The following is a 26899-nucleotide window of genomic DNA, read 5'->3' as shown; positions in this document are numbered from 1 at the left end:
TCCAATCTTTTCGAACGTCCGTCGCGATGTCGCTCGCGTTTCTTTTATTCCGTTGTTTTACGTTTAGTTGCTCCGCCGACGGTAGATGGCACTCGCATTCCGTTTGAAGTTTGAGAACGAAATGAACGAATACGAATACATATTACGTCGCGTTTCAAACCTCGGAGACGTGACACGTATAAAACATAATACAAGTCGAATCACAACTTGACTGTTTGGTTACGAACAGTTTGAAATCGAACGATGCGTTACGCGAAATGTCTCGGCTCTCTGAACATTCCCGCCTTAGCCTATTATTACGGTTATTGTTGCATATTCAGGAACGTAATCGCCGCCGATGACGATCCCAACCGCAACTTCGGACGCGTGTACAAATGGAGAAATCTGCAAGAAGGCTTCCAAGAGGCGAAAATCTGCGGGAAACCGATATTTTTGCTAATCCACAAGCCGGGCTGTCCAACTTGCGAGAAATTGAAGCCTAAATTCGCCAACTCGATCAGAATTCTCGACCTCAGCCAACGGTAAGCGCAATACCTATACCTATACCTTTTCGTGGACGTAACGTATAAACGTTACTTAAACGTATTTTGTATTTTCTCCGATTTTGCTCCGGTTCGACTTGATCGATTATCGATTTCAACTTGAAAATGAAACGCCCGCACCCCGCACGTTTCCCAGCTGTTATCACGTTATAAGAGAGCTATTGATAATTAAACTTGCGTGGCACAACCGCGTTGTACAAGTGAAAGAAAAAGAAATGGGTAAAGGGAAAAAGATTAGTAAGATTAATGTTGACGTTGTTGCATAAATTCGTGACGACGCATCAGCTTCGTTATGGTGGGTGTGAGGAAAGGTGAGATTTCCGCGCGAGACGAAGCAAGATTTCAACCGGATGGAACCTACGTTCCAAGGATCCTCTTCTTCACTCCGGACGGCGAATTTATGAGAGATATTTATAATCGTCATCCGAAAGCCGACGATAAATATAAATACTTCTACAGCAGTACGAGTCAAATAATAGACAGCATGATTTTGGCATTGGAACGTTGTTCCGTGAAGAATCGTTAAAATATACGGTAGGTGTCTTGACGACAAAACGGAAAAGAATATATTTCATATATATTTGTCAGACGTCACAGTATAACTCTGCCACTCGCCGTCCCTGCACTCGTTACAGCGATAATCGGTAGTTGAAATAAATTTGTCTTCTCGTTACAAAAAATATAGTAGTTTCTTCAATCATAGTCGTAGACGATATTTTAGAATTGAAAGCATACAAAGAGGACTTTTTACCAGTGTAAATAAAACTAATTAAATTGTATTAATAAGAAAGGGAAGAGAGGGAGAGAGAGAGAGAGAGAGAAAAGAGAAAAGTAAGTTGCAATAGATAACATGTACATGTAACATACGTTTTAAACAATACAGTAATGCATTGATTAATTGTTTTTGATGAGCGTTCAATCTTTGTATAGACGTCTTTCTGAACAAAGGTTTATTATATTATAAAGAGAATAAAGTAGTAGATATATAGAACGGAAAAGATTAATTTAAAATGAATTAACAGTCTCTCTCTCTCTCTCTCTCTCTCTCTCTCTCTCTCTCTCTCTCTCTCTCTCTCTCTCTCTCTCTCTCTCAGCTTACAAATCCGCGTAACGCGCGCTCGTAACAAAAAGCTCTTTCTCATCCAGCATTCGAGTCTGCGCCTGTACAACGTCATCGGATTCAGTGCCGCGACCAATATACGGTGGCCTATAGCGAGCTCGCAGAGGTAGGCATGACGGCGCGCTTGCGTTTGCAACAGTTGCCAGACGGTAAAACCCTTCGCATTGGTCGATGAAAGCGTAACCGAGAAGTCGCAACCCCTCGTAACCACGCCCATCTTTTCTGTATATGTATAATACGCAACTATTGCTTATATTGACATATATTTTAAATCAGCTCTACTTTCCTAATAAAATTGAATTTTCTCATAGAAAGTAAAAAAAAAACAACCGAACTGGTCATCACCGCTTTTTCTACGAACAAAAAATTGTATTTCCTTCTCACAAACGAATGGTCAATTTTGTCGTATCTTAATGCTTAGCTTAAATATTTACGCGATAAGAAGAGTATTTCCGAATATTGGCGATACCGGTAATCTTGGCCACAGACAAAATTTGATAATAAACCTGTAAAATTTAGCATTTTTGTATGATTTAACAATAGAAGAAACTGTACGCGTTGGTTATAACTCTGTTATTTTATATCTTTGCTTAAAAGAGTTGCAAAGGAGAGAAAAAAAAGTTGCCTAAGAAGTGAAATTGATTCGACGCGAGTACTTGAAGCTCGAGCCCACAGACGGTGGCTTTCGAGCTGGCAGAATTCCGCGGGACGAGTGGAGCTTACGCACACGTTATACGTTATACGTTATGTATGGATCTCTTCGCGGACGGTTCTGTATTTGAAGGGTTGCGGATAATATATAGCCCGTTTCGGCGGAGAGTGCTTTTTGGCTTTGACCGTTTCACATCCGGTGGCGAACCGACCGACCGACCGACCGACCGACCGACCAACCAACCAACCAACCAACCGATCGACCGACCAACCGGCCACCGCCGCGCCAGCCCTATGTCGGGCTATTGCGCCGTAATATCGGATCCAAGCACTCGCTCGCGCCCGCACCTATACCTCTACGCGTCCGTCACTTTTTTTTCCCCGTATAGAGTCTCGACCACCATTCTACCGGCGCGGCGGATCCGGGGGCGGCTTTAAAAAATGAGCCAGGACATTATTTCTGCTCGCCCCCTCCGCGACTTCTGCACGGACTGACCGGTCCAGTCCCGCTCTCTTTCCTCTCTTTCTCCTCCTCCCCTTTTCTACCCCCGTCCCCGACGTCCCGACGTCGTTTCCGCCGGCGCAGCTTGCGATCTGCCGCATCAGCGAATGTGTAAAAATGAAAAGAGAGAAACGGAGTCCGCGGAGGGTGGCGAATGACGGAGTCCAAGGGTAGGTAGGTAGGTAGGTAGATCAGGGACGAGAGATCGAGAGATCGAGATGGGAGAAAGAGAAAGAGAGAGGGGGGGAGGAGAGGAGAAGAATTATATATCTCTCGCGCGTCTCCCTCGCCTGTCCGTTCGTTCGGTCGTTTCGGTTTGGATATGGATATGCGACGGGTGCGGATATATCGGGAGAGCCACGAAGCCATTTTCAATTCAATCTGTTAAAAGCACGTCAAAAAGTCATACGGTATTTCACCAGCGCGGTAGATCGCGACGAGATCGCGCGAGCTTCATCGCAATGCGACAGCCTGAATGGTGCGTCGCCAATATAGGCAATAGGTATACGGGTCTACATGCATAACGTATATATGTATATACCGATATACGTGTGGTGGTATCATCCAGAGGGTGAGATTAATCAACAGCGATCATCGTTCCTCTTGGGAATTGCCGAAAAAATTGATATACTTTATTAGGCTCTAGTTGCAACGTCGACGAGAAAAACAATGACTAAGACAAGACCGAAAAGTCTTCAGAGTAATCTTTAACGGGAGAAATGCGGTCTGAAGTAAATTTTACGTAAGAATAAAATTTTTCAATTCCCAAGTATTCGCGTTGTGCAGTAAACAGCTAGAATGAAAAGTTATTTCGAACATTTCGTTTGATATAAAATCCATTGTAAAATGGATTTATCGCGCACATTATACATGTTTTAAATTAATTAAGCAGGCTAGTGAAATTACCGTATACTAATTATGCTGATTATACAGATTATACTATATATATATATATCGCCATAACAGGCACATTGGAATTTACGTCAAAATTTACATTGGAGCGATCATTCGGATTATCATACCCCCATCGAGCAAACAGGTTACGTTGTAGCTCGGTACGTTGAAAAGAAACCCGTCGAGATCGAAGCATCGCGTAAGCATCTCTTTACCTGGCCTGCGCTTTCTTCTAGGGGAGGGCGGGGAGGCTTTTACGTGGCGACTATAATCTAATCTCGCTTATCCGATCGCGGCTTTTATTCGACCGATCGTCCGTGTCGCGTAGTGTCAGGAGTGAATTCAACGACCAACGTTTGCAAACATTGTAATTCGATATATTGCCGCGATCGCGATCTCGATCTCGATCGATGAAAACCTGTGCGTGCCATTTATCCAAGGGTGTACACGATCCACGGACGATCTCGAGTGCGCGTGCGGGCGAACAACTTTCGTTCCGCAATGCCGAGCAATTCGACTTGAATCTTGGAGATAAGTTTACAGGATACTTTTGGAAACATTTCGAAAGCACAAAAAGATCGTGGGAATCAAGACCGTGGGAAAAGGACGTTGCGATAAAAATCTTTCCATTTTCATCAAACATATAATATAATAAGTTTAGAGGAACTCGACTTATCCTTATCTGTACGGTAGATGTACGTACGCGCCTCGCCCGCGCGACCAATAATTGATTGTCAAATTGCTTTTTCTTATAAAATTGCAATCGTCAGTTTTGACAGTTTTGCAATTCTTTGCGTCAATTCGATATCACGATTGGATTTCTATATAGCCTGACAATGACAATGAGAAAAGCGAAACGACTTAATTTCGATAGACGGATAGACGGACGTTTCCGCTATAGTAATAATCCGCTTTATAATATTGGACGATTTCTCTGATTTTGCGTTTTCGAATTTTGGTACAAAAAGTACACGATACTTAATGAACGGGCATGTATTGGCGAACCTATTGGTTTATTGATTTCCCCATCGGTATGTACGTTCACTTTGAGTGGCCGATGTGCGAGAGTAAAAAAGGTCCGTGTCCGTGTTCGTGTCCATGTCCGTGCTGTATATGTATATATACGCTATACGCCAACGCGACGTCAACGAACTTTCCCGTTTGGAATATTCTCTTTTACCATTGCTCAAATTCGCCGTCAAATGAAAAATCTTTTCGTGAGAGCGTCGTCGAAAAAAGTCATTTCCCGTCGCGCGTTCAATTGTATTTAAACTTGCTCGTATGACGCTATGACTCTCGATGATGCTCGATGATGCTCGCAGCAGACATATTCAATTTCATATCGATTGCTAAATTACAATGTGGATAATTTGACCAAGTGGAAATTGGGGGTTGCGCGTCACACGTTATTACGTTACGATTTGCGATTTGCGACACAAGTACAATATTATTTACCCGCGATACCCGTAACTCAGCGAGCCGCCCGTAAAAAGGGCGGATGGAAAATATGAAATACATATGGACAATCGCGGGTTTTTCATTTTTAATCTCACTTTAATCAGATATTATACCTATACTTATGTTGTTGAAAAACACCAATCGACACGTTAATTATTCCTCGAATCCTTTTCAGATACCTTTTCGCAGAGCGTCATTGTTACTTGCACGCCCCTTCGAGGATAATGTCGTGAATTTGTACGTTCGCGTACACTAATATTGCCGAGTATTCACTCGAGATAGCTGATACCGCGATTGTTACTTTTCGGGCTTATTGTTAAGACGAAAGGTTCGGAAACGCGAGCAAGTTTTACGCGCGCGTCTACATTACGTACATACATATATCGCGCGTGTTAGGGTGGGCTAGGGCTAGATAGGGTGAGGGTAGGTAGGTATAGGTAGGAGGGTAGGTATAGAAACGTAGCGAGATACGGGATTCAAATCATAATGCGCACAATGCTTTTATTCTATTTTCATTGCGGGGTAAATAACATCTGTACATTAGATCACTATAAAATCGGCCGCCATTGGTGAAACGACAATGGGGCTTTGCTCTCCTTCTCCCTCCTCCCTTCTCTATTCAAATCTCATTGTACAATATGATTCAAAGAAGACTCGTCGCGATGACGGTGTTGGTTGCGGTTTATAGACCGTATCCAACGAAAAAGAGCGAATGGGAGAGAGAGAGAGAGATGGAAGGTAGAATGGCAAGAGGGAAGAAGGAAGGTGGCGAGCAGAGAGAGAGAGAGAGAGGGAGAGAAAAGCGAAGTACGGTATGTACGGTATGGATGAAGAAGGGAAGAAAAACGAAGGAAAAGAAAAAGAAGACACGTTTCTCTCTCTCGAGAGGACGAGGAGGAGACACAGGCGTGCGTGGTTAAGAACAGTCGGCTGAAACAAAAGGCGGAGCGTAGAGAAACGTCTGAGCATCGCTTCGCATTGTGTTTGATGCCGGAACGGGTTTTAAATAAAAGAGTAATGTGTTTGTCCGTTGCCACTACCATCGTCGCCGCCGCCACCGCCACCGCCGCCACCGCCACCGCTACCATCACCGTTACCATTATACCAACACCACCACCACTACCACCACCGTCACCATCCCATCATCGTCACCACTATCACCACCATCACCGCCGTACGGAAGATACACACAATCGACCTCGGGGTGAGTGGGCAAAGGTAGGTAGGTGGGTACGCGGCTAGGTATGTCCCCCTTTCACTCCACAGATATAAACTCTTAACATCTCCGTTTGGTACAGCGCGAGCCTGCCAATCGGCGGCCGGTAGAGGCGTGGCTGTGGCTCGGCGAGGCCTCGCGTTTGGCCGAGGTCTCGGGGTGGAACACTGTGGCACAGTGTTTTATTTCGCGCTCGCGTGGAGTATGGAGGGGACCGTTAGTTTCTGCCCTATCTCCCTTCCCGAGCGCGGAGCGGACTCCGTCTCTGTCTCCACTCTCCTTACTCCTTATTCTCTCGCTCTTCTCTCCCTGTCGCCGACTGTGGCCCCGTTGAGCTCCCACTTTGCTGCCGCGCCGCGCCGCACCACCGCCTCTCCGTCTATCCGCGCGCGCTACCTGAATCGACTCACCCGGGATGCTGCAATTGTTGACAATGCCGGCGAGCGAGAGGGAGTGAGAGGGGGCGAGAGAGCGTGTGCCGCGGGAGTCCGCGGCCGCGGCTGCGGGCCGCGATTCCGCATTTCGGATTCGGCCCCCGGCAGCCGACCGAGAGGGTGTTGTTCTCCGCGCGACGACAGCCGCGATCAGCGATAACCGCGTACACCGACTTAGGAAAGTGGAGGCGCGTGCGCCGCCGCGTACGATTACGGGAAAGTACTGCCTGCCTGCCTATACCTGCGTGCCCTTGCCGTCTCGCTCTCGCTCTCGCTCTCGTCATTGCTCTTGCTCTTGCCGCGAACGGTTGTAAGCGTTGACACTTTGTTCGCTATGTCTTCACGATGGTGCGCGTAACGACCTGATCAGACTCCGGACTCCGGTCGGCTGACACCGCGCGTGCGAGTACGCGCCAAAAATATCGTCCGCTTGTTCGCCGATCCAGAGAGAAGGTGGCTCGGACGTGCCCCCGGCCTCGGCCTCGGCAATGGTGATGGGGACGAGTGTCGTCGAATACGCGGCTTCGCGCCCGGCCCGGATCGTTCGCGGCGCGCGGTGATCGCGCGGAGCGAGGAGCTCTCTTGTTACTCCCGGAGTATCCCCGGTCGCGGATTCCATTCCTGTCGACTCCCGTCGACGAGTGCCGTCGACGTTAAAAGTCGAACGTCGAACGGGACGCGATCATGTCGCTACCCCGCGGCGTCGGCCTCGGCGTTGATGTGGGCCAACTGATGCAACACCAGCAACAGCAACAGCAACATCACGTGTTGCCGGCCGCGTTCTTCCTGCGCGCCAGTGCCGAGAGATATCAACGGACCCCCAAGTGTGCGCGATGTCGTAATCACGGAGTCGTGTCCGCGCTCAAGGGGCACAAGCGGTACTGCCGATGGCGAGATTGCGTGTGTGCCAAGTGCACCCTTATCGCCGAGAGGCAACGCGTCATGGCCGCTCAGGTAAGATTCCCTGGGAATCTGCCGAATCTGTACGTGGAAAATCGAACGCGGCCCTTTTAACTTTTAACTTCAACTTTTTTCCAAATCGTTTTAAACAATTTTATTTGTAGACTCGGGAAAATTAGGTATCCGCACGTAAAATGCAAGGAACCATACGCTCCGCGGCGCGCGGCGCGGCGCGTAGTTTATATTATATTCTGAATCAACTCGCGAAAGAGATGACGCGTTAAATTATTAAATAGCGCGGAATATTTCAATGCAAAATATTTTAATTTCCCGAAATTATATTGCTTCGTAATTTTTGTAAAATATGAGAAAAGTGTGAAATTCATGAATAGGGTAATGTTTTAAAAATAATGTAAAAACATTGAGAAAAGATGCTCGAACCTTATAATTCCGCTATAAACTTAAATACTTATCTTCTGAAAGTGATTCGTTGTTGAAATTTCTGCAAGAATGTTAGAATTAAGATATATCATGAACTATAAGATATGTATGTTTATGTTGAAAATCGAGATAAAACCTATCTGCAAAATGATTGTTGTATAATATACTTAATATCAGATATATTGCGATTTTATAACGGACTTCGAATAGAATCGGAGAATGGACAAAATATTGGTAAAAAATTTAATCAAACTTTCAAAATCAATCATATTAATTGCTTAAACGTTTTACTGAACGCTTTATTATTTTTTTTCTGGAGCGCCAATTTATAATTTTAATTTCATCTTTTTTCACCAGTTCGCTTTCTCTTCGTATTGTATCAACGTGTTGTTACATGTACGTCATCCAAGTTATTTGTTTTTACGCGTTTAGTACACACACACACACACACACACAAATTAAATGCTCCTGCATAGAAGATAATCCTGCTTTCGTTTCTTTTACAAGGTATATAATATCATTGCTAGTATAGAGTTTTTCCGATTTATAGATGCGACTGTCAGAGTAGCCGTTAAATCATGGATACAATTACTATATCATATAACATTTCAGAGAGAGAATTGTAATACTATAGGTACACATACTTGAGATTTGGTTTCAGGTAGCCTCGATGTAATCGCGGCTTATACTCGATCCAGTTCGATTTTGTTCGAAATCTCGATATCCTCTTTCTGCGAACATCTATATAGCTTTTCCCAACAGGATGATCAATATACCCAATTGTCATCTATTCACATGCTTGTAATATAGGAAGGGGAGAGAGAGAGAGAGAGAGAGAGAGAGAAAGAGATGAGAAAATTATCGTGTAGCGTAAAATTTGTAATTTTAATTGTAGTTCGTGATGGCGAGATTTCAAAGCAAATAACGGAATTACGTATATTTCTTAGGAATATATAAAAATATTCGATTATATCAGCACGCGATGTATATCGAAGGAGATATTCCTTATTATATACCATATACCCAACATTGTTACAACTTTGTTTCGCTCGATACTTAATCAATACATATCAAGGAGTTTTGCACGATGTTTTTGTCCTTCCTTCGTTCTCTGAATAGACAAATAAATTAAATTGTTTCAGGTCGCGCTCAGACGGCAACAGGCCCAGGAAGAGAGCGAGGCGCGTGAGTTGGGCCTGCAATTGCAATACAATGCCGGCAGCTGCAATACTGCCCCCGTTCTACCGGCGGCCGTCGGTGCGACGCCGGCTGGTAGCCCGCCCCCGCACCCGGCGCACGTAGCGAGTCCGGCGGGTCTCGCGATACCCGCGGCGGCCGCGGCGGCGGCCGCCGCCGCTGCCGCGCGCATCCAGACGCAGCTTCAACATCAGCCTACGGAATGTGGTCTCTTGCCGAGGAAGAGGTCAACCCAGGACGAATATCAGCAGTCCAAGATCGAGAAGACTGATGCTGTTGTCGGTAAGTGAATACATACGTATATTTATACATATATATGCATACATTGCGTATATACATGTTGCTCTATATCTATAATTTGAAACAAGACAATGACCATTCCTTGCCCTCTCCTTTTTTCGTCAAAATCTTCCTTCTTATCAAAAAATTAATTATATTATCAAAATTTTCCGATGCGTATACTATACGTAACTATAAAATCTAATGTATACACACATCGCCACAAACGTAACGTAACGTAACGTTTCTCTGTCCAAGTATAGTATCCTTGATGTTCGATTTGGACGCAGAGCACCCTTGAACTCAGGGCGAGAAAGGAGGTAGAGAGTAGACTGTGTAGAGTATCGCTATTTAGCAAATGCTCGCGATGTACACGAGCGCAATAATAATCGGCGGCACGCGACTAAGAAGCGGGCGCGCATGTGCGTTCGGCACGCGCGCGACTTGCGGACGAGTGCCCATTAAGAACGTGCGTACCACGCCTTAAGTAGGGCAAGTGGCCGCGGGCCATAATGTTGTTAAGTAAATAATGGTCACAAGCTCGCGGGCCCTTATTACACTCGAATGCCACTCGAAGCGAAAGTCGTACTCGTTAGTACGGCGGCCTTTAATTCTCTCCTCCGTTCGCTCGCTCGCTCGACCCTTTCGCGTTCTCCTTCCGCGCCAACTTCTTTTCCAGGACACGACGACTCCTATCGGTTCTCGCCCTGTACGGTATATAAGTGAGGCGCGCGCAAGGGAAGGTTTAGGATTATTAGGAACGTCCTAGGATATCTATACTTATTCAAATGCGTTCTCACTTCCCTCTGGTATACTCCTTTAATAAAGCTTGCATTTTAATACTGACACACCTTACTTTGCGTATCGCGTGGTACAAACCTACTTCGACGTCGTCATCGGCTTGTTCAATTCAATTCATTGTCAGACATTCAATGAGAGATATCTCAACGTATATTTTGCCAACCGTATATATACTTGGAAACTTTTTTTAATAATGTTTTTATACATTTCTGTTCATTCCACGTTCATTACGCGCATTTCTCGCGCATTTTAGACAAACGAAAGTTAGACGAAATTTATATCCGGAAAATATGTCTCTGTCTCTACTCTCACGTCACACGATCAGTTTCTTTTTTTCTTTTTTCTCGGCCAATATTCAATGCAGGTGTTACGAACATTCTATGTAGCGCTTTTATATCGCTCGTATCGCACTTTATTCACTTTATTGTTACCTCTGGTAGTGACGTTCGAAAGAGATTGCCCTTCGTTGCGCTCGCGTTGCAAATCCAGTTGTGGTTATTAAAATCTATCTGCATCGTGATGTTTCATTACCCGTCTCCGTTCAGCACTCGCATAGCATTTGCAGCACGTGTATACGGAACGATCCATTTCATTGCTCACCGTACATTTCAGCCCTTACTAGTACAATTCATCTTTTTTCTCTCCTTTCGCTCGATTGATTATTTTAATAACAATTATATAATAACATAAAATCTACAATAGGTTGAACAATGTCTTAGATAAATGATTTATATATTTTCAAGTATTAATAATGAGCTTAATAATAAGCAAATGAGTCAAATAAAAATCCAATTTAATAAAACATCTAAAAGAACGTTATGCATATACCTATTATTAGATGATATATCACACGTCTCAAATTGCATATAATATTTGTCTTTATTTTTGTACACGTTTTTCATCGCTGTATATATTATAATTTTTAATTTTTGTCATTATAAGTTATGTCTTTACTGGTGGACCGGATGTATATCACAGAGTACTCGATTATACTACGTAGAGATAAAGAGCAAGAAAGAAACAAAAAAGGACGAGGAGAGCATGAGATCTGATAGCGATCGCTTTCCAGGCGTATTCAAAGCGCGCAAAAAAGGGCGAACGATGTCGACGAAGAATATCATGAGCGAACATTTTCTTCCTGCGAGGGGAGCTGCTTCCGCGATTCTTTATGGAACATAGATTCTGTCGCCGATGAAGAGAAAAAAAAAGAAAAGAAAAACGGAATTTCCAAATGTAATTAAGGATTGATTGAAGTTTGTAATATGTCGTATCTATAAATGCACAAATTTCTAGATGAAACTAAATTCTCGATCTACTATCTCGACGCGGCAGTTATAATATAGTTTGCTACAAAATTATACTTGTATCGATTCGCTAGAGAGAGAAGAGAGAGAGAGAGAGAGAGAGAGAGAGAGAGAGAGAGAGAGAAGAGAGAGAGAGTCTGCTGGTCCAATTCCATTTTACAGTAATATTGATTGTTGATACCGATACGATAAACTAGTGTCGTTAAAACAGTAAAAACCACGAAGAGCAACAAAGATATTACTATCCCGTCACTACAAGGAAACCCTTCGCATGCATTTGGTTTCAATTACGATCCCGAATATACCGCGCTTACCTGCGATACCTGCGAGACGAGGGAGATACGTAAGATGTCTTTCTGGCCGATCTTCGAAACAGAGTGCTTACACTATAGTATAGAACCGAGGAGAGTCTCCGGTCGAGAAGTTTAGCAGTAATTGAATTTCTCGGACCAGTGCCTTCGACCGCGGGGGACTCTGAGTCGGTTGCGCGCGCCCACACAGACACACACACACACACACAGTCTCTTTCTCTCTATCTATCTCTATCTCTCTTTCTCTCTCTGAGTAGGTCGGAGAGATCACGAGGTTGCTTACTACCAAGTGGGTGGGTGTACTCTCGGTAGCGGAGAGAAACTCGACGAGCCCCCATTATATCGCAAACGGGGAAAGAGATATCCACTTTATATATACTTAACGCTAAGAGAACGGATACTCGCGACTTTACAAAAAAAATGTAGGGACCTCTTTCTTCGAACGTGTGAAGAAAATTTTAGCGAAAGATTAAGATTTTTTTTAATTGTAATCTTCTCATCAAGTCACAGCTTCGATACTTCCGTTTCGATCATTTTTATTGTGCAATGTGGCGAAAATCAAATGTCGTTAACGTTCTGTATTCAAATTCTTGTGATTTTCTTCTATGCTCTGTCGAGCGAATATTTATTCGATAAAGTTTATTTTTGGAATTTTACCAGTTGACAGCTTACGATCGGATATCTTTGTTACTATAAATGTTATTTTAATCAAATTGACACTTGTAACAATTAACAATTTATATAACAAAAATGTCGAGACACGGAGTGTCTTGTAATATCTGGTAGTTTTAGAGATTTTTCTACATATTACTATAACCTATACGACTGCTTGAAATTACAAGACACAGATATTGCACATACACAGAGGCGTTTATTTTTCAGCTTTTATTTTTTTAATTTGGATAATTAGAAGTCTTAGATGCAATGTAACGTAAACAATGATTGATGGGCTTGACTCTTACGTAATTGCGTGTTCGTATGACACGACGATACGCACAATTGATTGCCAGTATTGCCACGAATAGTTTCGAGTTATTCGCGAGTCGATTATATTAACTGAGAGACATTTACGAGCGACGAAATATACGAGGGTGGGCTTTGCGTAGCAAAGGGCGAAGCGCCACACGATGCAATCGTTATGTCGAAAAGGACGATGTAGAGAGATTTGGTCTTTCCGTTGAGATTCTCTATGGAGCAGCCGAGAGGAGCACGGAGGAGCACGGAGGGTGGAAACAGGGTGGGACAGGGAGACTTTGTAGGAACCGGTGCCACACACGCACGCGATAGGCGCCTTTTGTACATACGTGTGCGACACACCCTTTATCCCGTAAGGATCACTTGGTCGCTTCGTCTACCGGCGACCATTATCCGGCAATTTCTCGCAGGAGAGGGAGAAGCTTCTTCGAGTGTCCAAGAAACTTTGTGAAAGACCAGTTCGCTTCCGTTCTTCGTCCTTCGTGACTGCGGAGGACACCAGGAAATTATTTCGTCCCCATGGCACTGTAATACGCCCCCCTACGCTCCTTGGATTTTCCTTGCATTCGCGCTCGTGTGAATTCACGCGGCGTGTCTTCAATATAAGGAACGAGCGGCGTAAGAAAGATTTTGATCGCGCGACGGATTTTTCTAAAATGTCAAATGCTCACCTGTTCGATGTCAAATTTGGTAATTCAAACTTGTTGCGTTTAAATCAATTAAAAAAAGAAATATATACTGTTTAATTTATTCTCAGGTTGAAATAATAAACGTATGAATTTTACAAAAATTCATGAAAATTAAATTGTAAGAACAATTTAAAAGGCAAAAATTAATGACAAGACTATTTTTGTTCTTTAATATAAAGTGAATGGTATATTAGAATTTATGCGATTACAGAAAAATAAGATTATCCACCCTCTAGAAAAGTGTTGTAGTCTGAGTAACGGAGTTACTTGTTCGGAGCCGTTAATCGATCATCTATTACATCAATTTACAGTGTCCCGAAGTACGCACGCGTCGTAAGAACTCGGCAAAGTAAACACGATTTAAGTAATCAAATTCATAGACGGATAAGGCAGAGGGGGGAGAGGGAGAGGGAGAGGGAGAGCGCCGTGGCTCGCACGGCTATTTACGACGTGCCTGGCAACATTGTTTGCAAAGAGTCAGCGCGGGACTTCGGGGAACACAAACGCGGACAGATAGGATAGGCCGCGTAAGGCTGGGCCGACCTTACTTATTTGCATAGGTGTACCCGCTCTCGGGGTCGAATGCACGTACACGTGCAACGCCGCCGAAGGAGCACGTCTCTAAGAGTGTTTGAACAAAACTTCTACCAGCGTACCGCGACTACGTTCCTCTCTGCTCTGTCGGATTCCTCTAGGATCGCTGGCGGTATGGAGGGCCTTGACAGCTCGGATCTTTGTTGATCGATACAAGATCCGCGGGAATGTCGCTAAATATCATCTTGAACGTGATTTTATGCTGGTAACTCGGTGCGAATACAAAGCGAGTAAAAGCTGTACCTCTTCAGATATGGATATACAAAATGATATGGAGATATGCTGAGCGGTTGTCAAGTTGTCGTCTCGTTCAGCGTTTCAAGATATTTGAAAATTACTAACCGATGAAAATAGAAGCTGGAAAAAAGAAGCTCTTGAAAAACTATTGCAACGGTATACGAGTACAACAGATGAGATAAGATCAAGTGCGTCTACATCTCATATATATATATGTATATAACAATAAGTAACTTTCGTGCAGCAATCTGGAGCAGCCTTAATGCAAACTTTCCTCTTTGTTCCAATCCAACCTTTCTTCCAAAAGTGATATTGATGAAAAGATATATATTTCAAAGATATTTCCACATCTCACGTGTATTCACGGCTAATTCGATGTAACCTAATTTCGATAAAGAGCGATTAAAAATAATCTTCGGAAGCCGCGCATCAGCCTTCTCGAGAGGAGAAGAAAGCGATGGAAATCAGACACTCGAACGATGGCAGAGGCTTCGCCCTTCGGCTACTTTCGCGAGCATAAAAGGGCCATTCGATCCAGTCGACTTAATTAATTTGGCAGGGGAACGCGCACGTTGAAATGCTTGATTGACGTAAGAAAAATCTAATCGTTTTTTTTCCTTCAAGGATTATCAAGACACGGCAAATACATATACATATTTGCGTCTATCTATTTACCTATAGTCATCTTATTTGTACATGCATGGCTATTACTAGATACACGTATGATAAAAAATATTCTAAATGTAAATATTACGATATTAATATTTTTATCATAATTTCAAAATATTTTCAAGCTAATATAACAATCTGAAAAAAATATTTACAAGAAGCTCAAGGAGTTAAAGATTGACGCGACTTACTATACAAGAAATAATACAAGAAACGATTATGAATAAGTATATAGGCGGCTCACCGAAGTCTATCGCGTCGCGGATAAATCTCTCTCGACATGCGACAACATGGCGGACCAGGATCGCGAACGTAACGCATTGACGAACATCCAGCCGAGCGTGAAAACCCGGCGACCGGCGTTGTAGAGTAGATCTAACGCGCGGCGCGGCGGGCAGAAAGAAAAAAACTAACGATCACGTTATATTCCTCGGAAAGTAGAAGCGACGGACGAGCTCTCTCGAAGGAACCCCTGTGGAAATGGAAACGACAGAATGGCAAGGGAGGGCGAATCGCGCCCACTCTCTCCCGAGGAAGCCTACTACCACGCTCGGAGTCCTCGGAGAGCGTGCTTGGTAAACGTTTACGAGGCATAAACGCCAAAACAAAAGGCGACTGGGCGCGAAACAATTAAAAACGTTACGCCCGATCGCTCTCCAACACGTTCTCTTCTTCTTCTTCTCTCTCTCTCTCTCTCATTTTTTCCCCGCCTCCTACCCTTTTATGCTTTTTCTCTCTTCCTCGGCTCTCACCCTATCCGTCATATATCCCGAGGTACACACAACCATCTCGAGGCCGTATTCACCCCTTTCACAACGAAACACATGAACGTTGTAAAGCGGTACTCTCACGCGCATGCACATACGTAGAGAGAGAGAGAGAGAGAGGGCTTGAAAATAAAAGGGAATCGCGACGATTTAATGACTGATCGGGCTGTTGCTCGCTGTTGCTGCTGCGTACAGGCTGAAGAGCTCTTTCTCCCCCGCGCACGTTTCGTTCCTGTTTTCCCTCTCTTTCCCTCTTTCCTTCTCTCTTTCTCTCCATTTTCGTATCTGATAAGGAACTTGCTTTTTCTTCGAGCTCTCGCGCCGGCGCGGGCCTTGAATCGGCCGGGTCATTTCTGCGCGACAAATCGAGCGCTGCTATTTTTCGGGCGTATCGATACGTAATAATGAGAGTCTTTTCTCATATTGCTTGGATTCCGTTTCGAAGCTCGAAGCTCGAGCCGACAAACTGCTGCTGCTATTGCTGCACGCTCTTGCTCTCTTCACGCATATTATACACGTACACGTATTATAGATTTTAATGCATCGTATGCATTACCTAATAATAAGTATCTATTAAAATTAAATCATCGAATCACACACACACATAAAAACTAATGTCGAATTACAGTAGGAAAACTTTCCGCGTAAATTACTTTCACACAGCTGTAATTTAATAGCTTCCCGAAATGAACATTATGTACAAAAGCCGTTTATCAATCGCACGTGCGGCCAAAGAAAGAGAAAGCGTTTCCGAGTTTCGCGTACACCCTCCAGTTACTTTACGAGTTTACGAACAATAGGAACTGATAATTCATAGCCTCCATCATCTCCCTCGCGTAATCGGCGTAATCTCGAGATTCAGAATTGGCGAATGTAAAATTCGTGGTGCTAGAAGATTCTGTCAAATCATTCGGGAAAATGGCACGATTACTGAAAATATACCAACCACAAATCTAAATTTATCTAAAAAAGAAACCGAATCGATACTTTTTTTTTTCAACGATTATTCGTTACAAAATCGGGTAAATTAAGTAAATTTCCAGAGATGATTATATTCCAATTTTCTTCACGCTGACTTCGCGCTAGCTTTCTTTCTCTATATCGCGGAGTAAGGAAATAACGACGAGATACGACATGTCCCAGGTCGGTCCAGGTTTCTTCCGCAGACTGTGTGATTGTGAGATAACGCTCCAAAATTAGAGTCGTCGTATAGATAATAGAACAGAAGCATCCTTGCGTCCTTACGCGCGCAGTAGGCTTAAATCTTGTCTAGAAGTATTAGGAGGAAAGAAGATTTGTATCGAGGAGCGTCCTCATGGGGGTGGGGAGGGGGGGGGGGTTAGGCTCGTTTCGCCTAAGCCTAATTTATAGGGATGTTTCGTGTCCTGCACAGTTGCCCCGCAGGCTGTGTCCTATTACTCCTATTCTCTATTATGCGCCGCCGCCGCCGCCGTCGTAGGCCGAAGCTTCTCCCGATATCTATGTGCCATTCTAAATTATTCGGTATTGTCCTCGCATGATTCCATTGTCCGCGTCTGTCTCCACCGTGTGCTGATACGCCATGCCGCCGCAGGTTAGGGCGTAGACCTACAACAACACCCGCCGTCGCCGTTGCGCTGGTTGTGCGCGCGTGTATCTGCTTCGAGTGCGTCTTGTCATCGTCGGTCAAGAGAGAGAGAGAGAGAGAGAGAGAGAGAGAGAGAGAGAGAGAGAGAGAGAGAGAGAGAGAGAGAGAGAGAGAGAGAGAGAGAGAGAGAGAGAGAGAGAGAGAGAGAGAGAGAGAGAGAGAGAGAGAGATCCGTGGGAGCTTCACTCGTACGTACATCCGTACTATCGTACATCGTCGAACACGTCTAATTAATCGTCATTTCCGAGCTACCACGCGGGGTAAGAAATGCACGCGGGTGTGCGCGACCGGTGATTGAACATCGCGATCGCTTTTATACGTTGAAAGCTACGGTAACTTGTTGCAGGGATAGTCCTCAAGTCCTCAAGTCCCATTAATAGATTAATAATTAACATTATAGATTAATGGAGACAAGTGCGCTCAAGTCTGATCGACGAGATGAAAGGCTCGAAGAAACGTTGAAATAAAGAAGATAAAGTTTCAATGTGTGTCGCTGCGAATCAGACAATTAAATTTGTAATTTGCTCGGTAATTATGTAAACAATGTAACTTTCTCAAAAAGTTTAACGTTCTACTACTGACGTGTGTTTGTGTTCGATTCGACACGTTATAAATTATAAAATGTCTGGTTGCCGACATAGAGTGGATTAATCATCGGTAATTTTCATTCCATCGGTTCGTCTCCTTATTCTCTCTCTTTTTCTCGACGTTCTCTTCTCGTCTTACCGTTTGTAAATAAGGGTGAGTTTAAATCACAGCGACGTTTCTTCACCGAATAATCGTCGACAAGCAGATATCCAGCAGCTGGTTTGCCGGTACCACGTACCACGTACGGCGCGCTTCTCTTTTCCGACGCAACGAGTTTTATTAACTTTCTCGCGTATCAAAATACACGCTGGGTATATACGGTTGCCCCGCGTCGGAAGATATCTAAGAGAAGTTAGATCTCTCTCATTCTCGTGTGTGCCCGGGACAGGAGAGATTACAATAAATTGCACACACACCCTTCTCGAAATACAAGACAAGTATAAAGGAAATGAGGAAGTAAGAGGGGAGAAAAAGATTCCTGTTCGCGATACTGTGTTCCCTATTGAACCACGTTGCTTCCCGTCCCGTCCAAAGGGCGGCGACGTTTCACAATGGTCTCGTTTTTCTCACCTTTCTCACTTGTCATTGATTAGACAGGTACTTTCGTAATCCATCGCTCAGACTACTAGGAAGTGAACTGATTGTGAGATCAGACCGCACTTGGAAATATCGTGTATCTAAGGTATCACCATCAGGCAAGTTTCTTGCGAGATATTTCTCTTATTTATTTATATAATTTACTTATGTGTGTCCTACATATCCGATCAATTTCACGTAGCTTACGAGAACTCAAGAGAACTCCGACGAGCCACGATGAAAGCCATGACTTTTGAACGGCATCGCCTTGAAACATCTTGTGTATATTCGAAAAACGCAGCATCAACACTTGACACCCTCAAGAGTCCGGCGGATATGCACTTCGTTACGCTATCGGCAGAACCTTACGAAGGTTACAAAGGGATAGGAATTTCAACATCGTGTGAGAGTGGCACGCACGTTGAAAGCCGGAGGGGTTGATACCGAGGGTAGTCCCTGAAAGAATGATATTTTAATAACGGCTTCTACCAGTGGATATTACCGGCGATTCTTTACGGGAGCGTAGCCCAAACGCGTGTACATCGGTGTGTGCAACACTTATACAAACGTATCCCAGGACACGTTGAGGGTTTAAGAGTCTTCTCGGTGCGCCAGCAGCTACATTAACGCGGGCTCTCGATATTGCATTCCTTTCCTTTGACGTCCTCGGATGTCAATTATTAATGTTATTATCTAGATGCCACGCCGGAGGCGGGGCGGAGATAGCTGTATCCTGCTGCGGAATTTTCCTCGGCATCCTGCGAGGAACGTCACTCATTCGCGTTCGATATATGTACAGATGTGTGTGTGTGTGTGTTTTTCTCGATGTTTTTCAGTTTCAGTCGAGGCAAGTCGATCGAATGACGGGAAATTAGCTACAGTTAATGCAAATTGTAAATATTAATTACAAACTTTAGACAAAACTTATATAACTAACTGAGGAGAAACTTGCCATTGGAACAAAAATGTTATTTTTATATTTACTAAAAATATTTTTTTAACCGATTGTTCTCAAATCAAAATTTTCTCGGGAGCGAAAAAGTCTAGCATGAAACAAAAATTGATCGATGAAAAAATTAAATAATTGCCGTCGATCGACAAGTTGCGTGTTCACCGATCCACGTAATCGAGAAAATGCGGATAATCTACCAAATGGAGAACTCGCGGTTAAGAGCACGATAAAGACTCCCGTGCTTAAACGGGCACGCAAAGGGGCGCTCGTATATGCGTAGTACAAGAGGGTAGGTTAAGAGAATAAGGGGGTGAATGTAGAAACCGTTCGCGTAGCCTGCTATACCATTCGCTCTGGCTACATTTCCCCGGCCTATCAATCTCTCCCTTGCTAATAAACGAACGGTTAAACTTTTTAACGAGCGGTCAGACTTTCACCTCCTAAGCGCGATCAACCACCCAACGGGATTCTTTCACGCATTGCCAACGCCTCAATAACTCAATAGTCGTGCACGTGCATACGCGCGCGTGTTGTAACAACGCCCTCGAAAAGTCTGTACCCTGCTTTTTATCCTGCTATATAGTATTGCCAAAGATATTTAGTATTGCCTCTGACTTGTGCGCATGTGTGCGTTGTGTGTATATTGTATCTGTGTGCGTGCGTGTGTGTGTGTGTGTGTGTGTGTGTGTGTACATTTTCCTCAATTATATTTCCAACAAATCGCACGTCTCGATTGTGGAAAAACCAATTAGAATCGCGATTTTTCCTATTATTTCGCTGAAGCATTCCAAGAAGAGAGCATTCCTGTTCCATTTCAGGCTTGAAGCGACCTAGGATCTCTGAGAACACGACAATCTTGTCAACCAGCGATCCAAGCAACGAGGACGATCGTGATTCCGATTCCGGTGGCGAATTGCGAGCCGATCGTTCACTAGGTAAAACCGTTATCTTTTTATTTTTATTTTTATATCTTTTCCTTAATGCGAAGCCTCTTGTAAAAGTACAAATATATAATTAACAAGTGAAGTAAAAGGTGAGCTTTGAGAGTAAAACGTGGTTAAAAGAGCGTGAGATAACGTACGTTATAACAATCTTTAAATACTAATAAGATATCTACATAATTATAAATCGGACGTTTCGGCTCTGCATTGAGCCATTCTCAACGATGTGGTAACAGTGCAGGTAAATCAAAATAATCTCTCCAGCTCTCCAGCGAGCAATGGATGAATACTTCCAAATTGATTGGTCTAAAATAAATGTAATTTTTTGTGAGGAAATCCAAATGAAATTTTGGCTAATGATCGAAACAGAAATGACGGTCAGAACTTGAACGACAAAAAGAAGTCAAGTCATTCACCCGGCCAACTTGTAAAAGAAGCTCGAGAATGAACATGAATAGTTTTAAACTTTTTATCACGCAAGTGTATCAGAATCTTAATATTTTAACAAGCAACATATGATACTTGATAAACTCCTTAACTGCTCTACTTTTACTCGAACATTTACTAATTGTAAGAGTTGCGATTATCGAGTATTACGATTGCTCGAGTCGACCGAGCCGTTGAATTCCTTATATAAAGTTTCCCGATGAAGTGGCAAACGTTACAGTGGTGTCGACGGCGTCGGGAATACCGGAATCTGAAACGACGACGACGAGAAAGCGCACTAATAGTCTCAACGATTCCGAGGAGGGCAGTCCAGAACCGGGCTCGCAAAGTCCGACGCACACTCCGCCGCTGACACCCGCCTTAACACCGCAAAGAGAGGACACTCCGGCGCCGGAAAACCTCAGCCTACGCAAGAGTGGCAGTCCCCCGCAGACGCAACAGACTTTGCAACCGGTGGATCTGGTTCAACCTAGGCCTAGCCCCCCACTACCCCCATTAGCTGTGAGTTTTACCATTTCAAATTTTAGATCTAATGAAATGTAGGAAAACGATAAACGATGGGGTGTGTCGTAATTGGCAAAATGAGAATTGTGTAACATTTTGACACTCAAGTATATCTTATTTAATATCGTTATAGTTTTTTATAACATGTATTTCTCTCTCTCTTCTATTACTGATATTGCTTCTTGTACATTTTGTTAATATAAATATCGATATTGTAGAATAAAATTGACATGCCGTGCGATTATATGATTATAGAGCCAAAAATGTTTTTCACATAAAAAGAAATTATCTTTATAATTTGAAAACATACTTCTCTTTATAGCTTTAATAAAACATAGCTTACAATTGAAAGTGATACTCTGAAGGCAAAATATAGAAATTATATATGTATATATGGATTGCCCACATAAAAATATTGCAATAAATAAGATTCTCTTTGTTAGAAAAAATGCGCGATACATTTACTTGCGCCGCGGCGCAATAATATCAAAGAAAGGAGAAAAGACGCTTATTCGAAGATAAGCGATATGATAAGCCGTTACCGCATACGGGCGATAATTCTCAAACGAGAAATATGTTTGATTACAGGCCGCGACCACGGTGCATTTCCCTCCTTATGCACCTCTGTACGGGCCGACGGTCGGCGCTGGCTCGCTAGCGTATTGCTCGCCGGCACTCTATCAGCACCAGCACCATCACCACATGCCCGAGCCGCGGGAGATTCAGATGCAGATGCAAATGCAGAATATCCAGCAGACTTGCGGGCTGCAGTTGCAGCAGCAACAACAACAGCAGCAACAACAACAACAACAACAACGTTCACCGGTGGACGTTCTGTTGCGTGTGTTTCCTGGAAGACGTCGCGCCGATGTCGAAGCGCTTCTCCATCGTTGCAAAGGTAAAATTTCGTAATTTTTCTTGAGGTATTTTGTAAAATTGATCATACACGAGACAAAATTTGTTTCAAAAACGTTATGATATCGATAGTATTGTTATTTAATCATTTGAAAATTCTTTAAATTTGGTTTGTGTTTGAATAGTCGAGAGAATATAACTTGGTTATTTGAAAGGAGTTGATACGAGGAGTTGATTTGATCTCGCGATTTGGTTGCGAAAAAGTGCGTTCCAATCATTTATGTTGTTCTCCAGTTATTATTTGTTTGCAAGGTGATATGGTATTCGTTATATTCATTCTCACTTTATCATTTGATGGACTGCATCTTTTACAAAATTATGTCATCAAAATTATGTCGGCACAAGTGTGATTGCATTGCAAATTTTCTATCTGGATAAATTGCAAGGCGCTAACGTCTCCTCTACCGGATTTCTCTTCTCTTCACAATGATATTATCGTTTCTACATATATCTCGATAGTGTTCTCGTAAATCATACACACACAGCCGAGGGCACCACGCTCTGCCGAAAAGAGAAAGACGAAAGAGAATTTGCCTATGTGTCGCAGGCGACGTGGTATCCGCCATGGAGGTGCTGATCTGCGAGGATAGTCTGCAGCCCAAGTCGGCGTTCTCGCCGCTGGCGGGCGCCCTGGCATCGGCCGCCGTGGCGTCCGCCGCGTCCGTCTCCGCCGCGGCTTACGCGAGCCGCGCCGCGTACTGCACCACCCCGATACCGTCGACGCGGCACCGATTCCTGGCCGCGCCTTACACCGGTACCGGTTACCTGCCCACCGTCATCAAACCACCCAACCAGAGTCTGCATGCCAATGGTACTGGCGACGCCTATCGGGAGACCAGCCCCGACGATGCCAGCGATAAGACCAGTTACTCCGAGTGACCTGACGAAAATTATGCCGTCGCCTGGTCGTATTCCTCGATAGTCCCCTAATGGACTATTTCGTTCGTGCATCCTTCGCTCGCGCCGAATAATAGGTGCGCAAAGTGAAATTATTCTTGAGGCGTGATTAGCTGTTCAAAGCTGTTCGAAACTATATCCAAGAATTATTACAAATTCTAACCGAGGATGCAACAGTGCAACGTCATTAAACTTTGAACAAGATCGATCGCTCGATCGAAAATTATATACCGTGTGGTATAATCGACAATCTCTCTACCGAGAAACCAATTTTGATCACCGGTTACTCAATGTAATCCTTCATTAGCGTATCACATCTCTTAAGAGAATCTCCTTGTCGATGACTTTGAATCTTCTGAGAGTGTTATTTACACAATTTGGTTTCGAAATACGCGCAGATTAAGCGAAATCTTTTAACGAAGATACCCTGATAAATATATCCACCGAGCGAGAAAGATCCTTTCTCAATTTTCTTATTTGTTTCTAAATTATCTTTAGACTGGATGTGGCGGATAAATTTAATAACTATGAAGCTATTCTTATCAATACAAGTACAATTTCGATGATTAACGAGATATGCCGTGGAAAAGATCTGTTCTGAAAAGGAAACTGCTCCATTCCACAAGAAACTGATAAAATATTATTCTAAAAAGAGAGATTCTATCAAAGAATCGAATCTACTTGTTATCGGCATCTGTAGGCAGGTTGAAAACCTAATGACGTAATGAAGCTCTGCTCCACTAGACAATAAAGGGGTAAAAATTGTTATCTCCAAAGGAAAGCGTTGAGAGTGTCTCGATAATGCCAAAATATTGAAGCTTGAGAGTATCTGACAATCCGAGAGTATCTGGTTTTAATATTTATACAATTGTGTTTATCTCTCGTGCGAAAGCTGAGACACGAACGCTTAATCAAATGTCTGCGTTAATTATCTGCCGACTTTAAATCGTGAATAATGAATTTCGCTGTGTGACACAACACTTCGTACAAAAGTACGAAGAGAGAATGATAACAAAGCGCCAAAAGATAATTCAATTCACGGCTGATTCGTTTTCAGAATATACTTTATACATGTGTAGATAAAAACTATATAGATAGATACGTGTGTAGGTAACAAGTTTGAAGAGTATATCAGCCAGACAAGAAGAAGGTGAATCTGTAAATACGATGCTATATAGCTAATGACATTAATCTCGAAATTTTTGCCGGACTATATTAAACGTGTTAGACGCGCGTACACACACGTGTGTGTGTATATATACATATATATGAGTACACACACAGTCGCACGCACACTATATTGCCTGTAAGTATAACGCCTGCAAAATATCTAGATTGGCCGCTATTAGCGACTGGAAACATCACCTACCGTAGTTACCAAATAATATATTACTCGAAGAAAAGTGTATAGATCGCAAATACATACAATAAATAAGATATTGATACTCTATATACGTCAATCCATGCACTTAACCGTACCTCCTCCGTTAAATTAATTCTTCATAAAAATTTTGATATCGTAATTTACAATTAAAAAATAAGTGGCTAGTTTGCACATCGAAATATCTTTAAAAGATAATCTAACTTTTACTTCAATTCTCATTAATATATATCTATCATTGATTTGGATGTAACGTTGAATTTTTCAGCAATTTTATTTCTTGTAATACAATTAATAATTTATATGTGCGTGATTATTTACCATAAATTCATTTTTACATAAATTATTATTAATTCTTAATAACATTTCTCTAGGGCGGGTTTCACAATCCGCCCTACGAACGAGATGTCGCGATTTTCCACGAATCTGCCTGCGACGTAAACCTAAGCGTAATTCGTTGTGACGGAGAAACGAGACACGCGGATTCTCTTTGCAGATACGTGAGATAAAAAGAGCGACAACTGATTTTACGAAAACCGGTTTTCCGGCTGAATGAAAATTTTGCTGCATCTTTCGACAAATCAAAGGAAAAGGTATCGGATGACGAATACCGTTCGCAGGTGAAGAAATGGGATACGCGACGCCGTTGTATTCTCGAAATCGGTTTCATGGTCGATCAATCTCAAATCGCGCTGCCCTTTTTCAATAAATCGATCTCAGTCAATGCGAACAGTCAATTCTTCCGCTCAATTTACGCAGATACAGAGTTGTAAAAACTTAAAAAGTAAACTTATAAAATTTTTCCCACACTCTGTATACGCCGCGCATATCTCTTTCTAGTAAAAGCCTCTGTTGTATATTTCTGGACGAGATTTCGTATTTCCATCTCAAATTGCGCGTATATATATATTTTACAAATGAAATATATTCTGAAGACACTCGGGATCCCAATGCATATACACTCGATAAACGATCGTTTTGTTCAATTAATATCTAGGCTCTTGAATGATTTTGGTGATTGAAGAGACGTACGTTCTCTCCTCGCCGTAAAAGATATACTTACGTTTACGTACAGTCGCGCGGCGGTGGGGTGTACCGACAGACTTACAATTAGGTACACGGTATCGATGAAATACCGATAATCGACTGGCCTCTACAAGGCGCATATCCGATAGGTCGATGCCTGAACACGCGCCCGGCGTTATATACCCGGCAATTTGTGCCCGTGTGCGCGGTGCATGCAGTGCATACCGGGCATTATAATGCTCCGGTTATTATTTACGAGGCATAGCCGCCTGGTTTTCCAGGGGTGGCAATATATCGACACCCCGCTGAGTTTCTTCCTTTGGCTACTGGTTACCATCCATAATGGAGCATAATAGGACCCTCCTCCCTTCTCCGCCCTTCTCCCTTCTTGCCTTCACCTCTGCCGCGACCGAGTTTAATCCGCAGTCAGAGCAGAGTGCAACAATCCCCTTTCTTCTTCGCGTCTCGCGTCTCGCGTCTGCACCGAGGAATTTTAAGCCATCGAGTGAAAGGGGTTGTTAGAACTGGAAACCGATCCGATTCTTGCTAAAAGGGGAGCAGTGCGGGGATGATGATAGAGGTAAAGTAATTTAAGATTCTCCAGAGAGGTGGAAGATCGAGGTGCCGGGATTGCCGTTGATCGAATTATGTGTTGGTGTTGATATCGGCCTGATCGGCTTTCAAAATCGGTCTTTTAGTTATTTTAATTCTAAACCTGATTAAACAACTAAAATCTGCACGATTAATTTAACGCTACGTGTTCTCTGTTTTGTTTGATGAAGATTTGTTTCGATTTTATTTCAATTCTGTGATTAATTTTGTTATAATTTCTTAAACGCGTGCGTACCGCGAGCGGCAGAAATGCTTCCGTGTATATACCATGCAATTTAAGAATGCTTATGTCAGATAATAAGAATAATGTCTTGTCAATTTAAATCGGACGATTATGACATCGAGATGCTTATCACTTATTACGTAAACATGCGAAAACATTAACTTAAAATTTTACCGCGAGTTTAATGTGATTCGTTGAGAAACGACACGACGACCGCGACGTTACACAA

The 26899-nt window shown here is 43.1% G+C and overlaps 2 protein-coding genes across 2 annotated transcripts; both read left to right on the top strand.

Annotated features, from left to right (window-relative positions):
- The first annotated feature begins 49 nt into the window (after positions 1-49).
- On the top strand, positions 50-2439 carry LOC143902356 (thioredoxin domain-containing protein 12). Its single transcript, XM_077415171.1, has 3 exons — positions 50-521; positions 828-1076; positions 1689-2439. Exons 1-2 carry the CDS (start codon positions 244-246, stop codon positions 1066-1068), a joined length of 519 nt encoding a protein of 172 aa, XP_077271297.1. The 5' UTR covers positions 50-243; the 3' UTR covers positions 1069-1076; positions 1689-2439.
- Positions 2440-6379: 3940 nt separating this feature from the next.
- Dmrt99b (doublesex-Mab related 99B) lies at positions 6380-24954 on the top strand. Its single transcript, XM_077415170.1, has 6 exons — positions 6380-7771; positions 9301-9637; positions 20543-20659; positions 21333-21613; positions 22205-22514; positions 23079-24954. The coding sequence occupies exons 1-6, from the start codon at positions 7502-7504 to the stop codon at positions 23408-23410; spliced, it is 1647 nt and encodes a 548-aa protein (XP_077271296.1). The 5' UTR covers positions 6380-7501; the 3' UTR covers positions 23411-24954.
- Positions 24955-26899: the final 1945 nt, after the last annotated feature.

Source organism: Temnothorax americanus, unplaced genomic scaffold (genome assembly GCF_048541705.1).
Source record: "Temnothorax americanus isolate GAGA-0224 unplaced genomic scaffold, ASM4854170v1 Scaffold4, whole genome shotgun sequence".
NCBI classification, from domain to species: domain Eukaryota; kingdom Metazoa; phylum Arthropoda; class Insecta; order Hymenoptera; family Formicidae; genus Temnothorax; species Temnothorax americanus.
The sequence above is the reverse complement of the archived record's forward strand: the minus strand, read 5'-3'. Positions and strand labels throughout refer to the sequence as shown.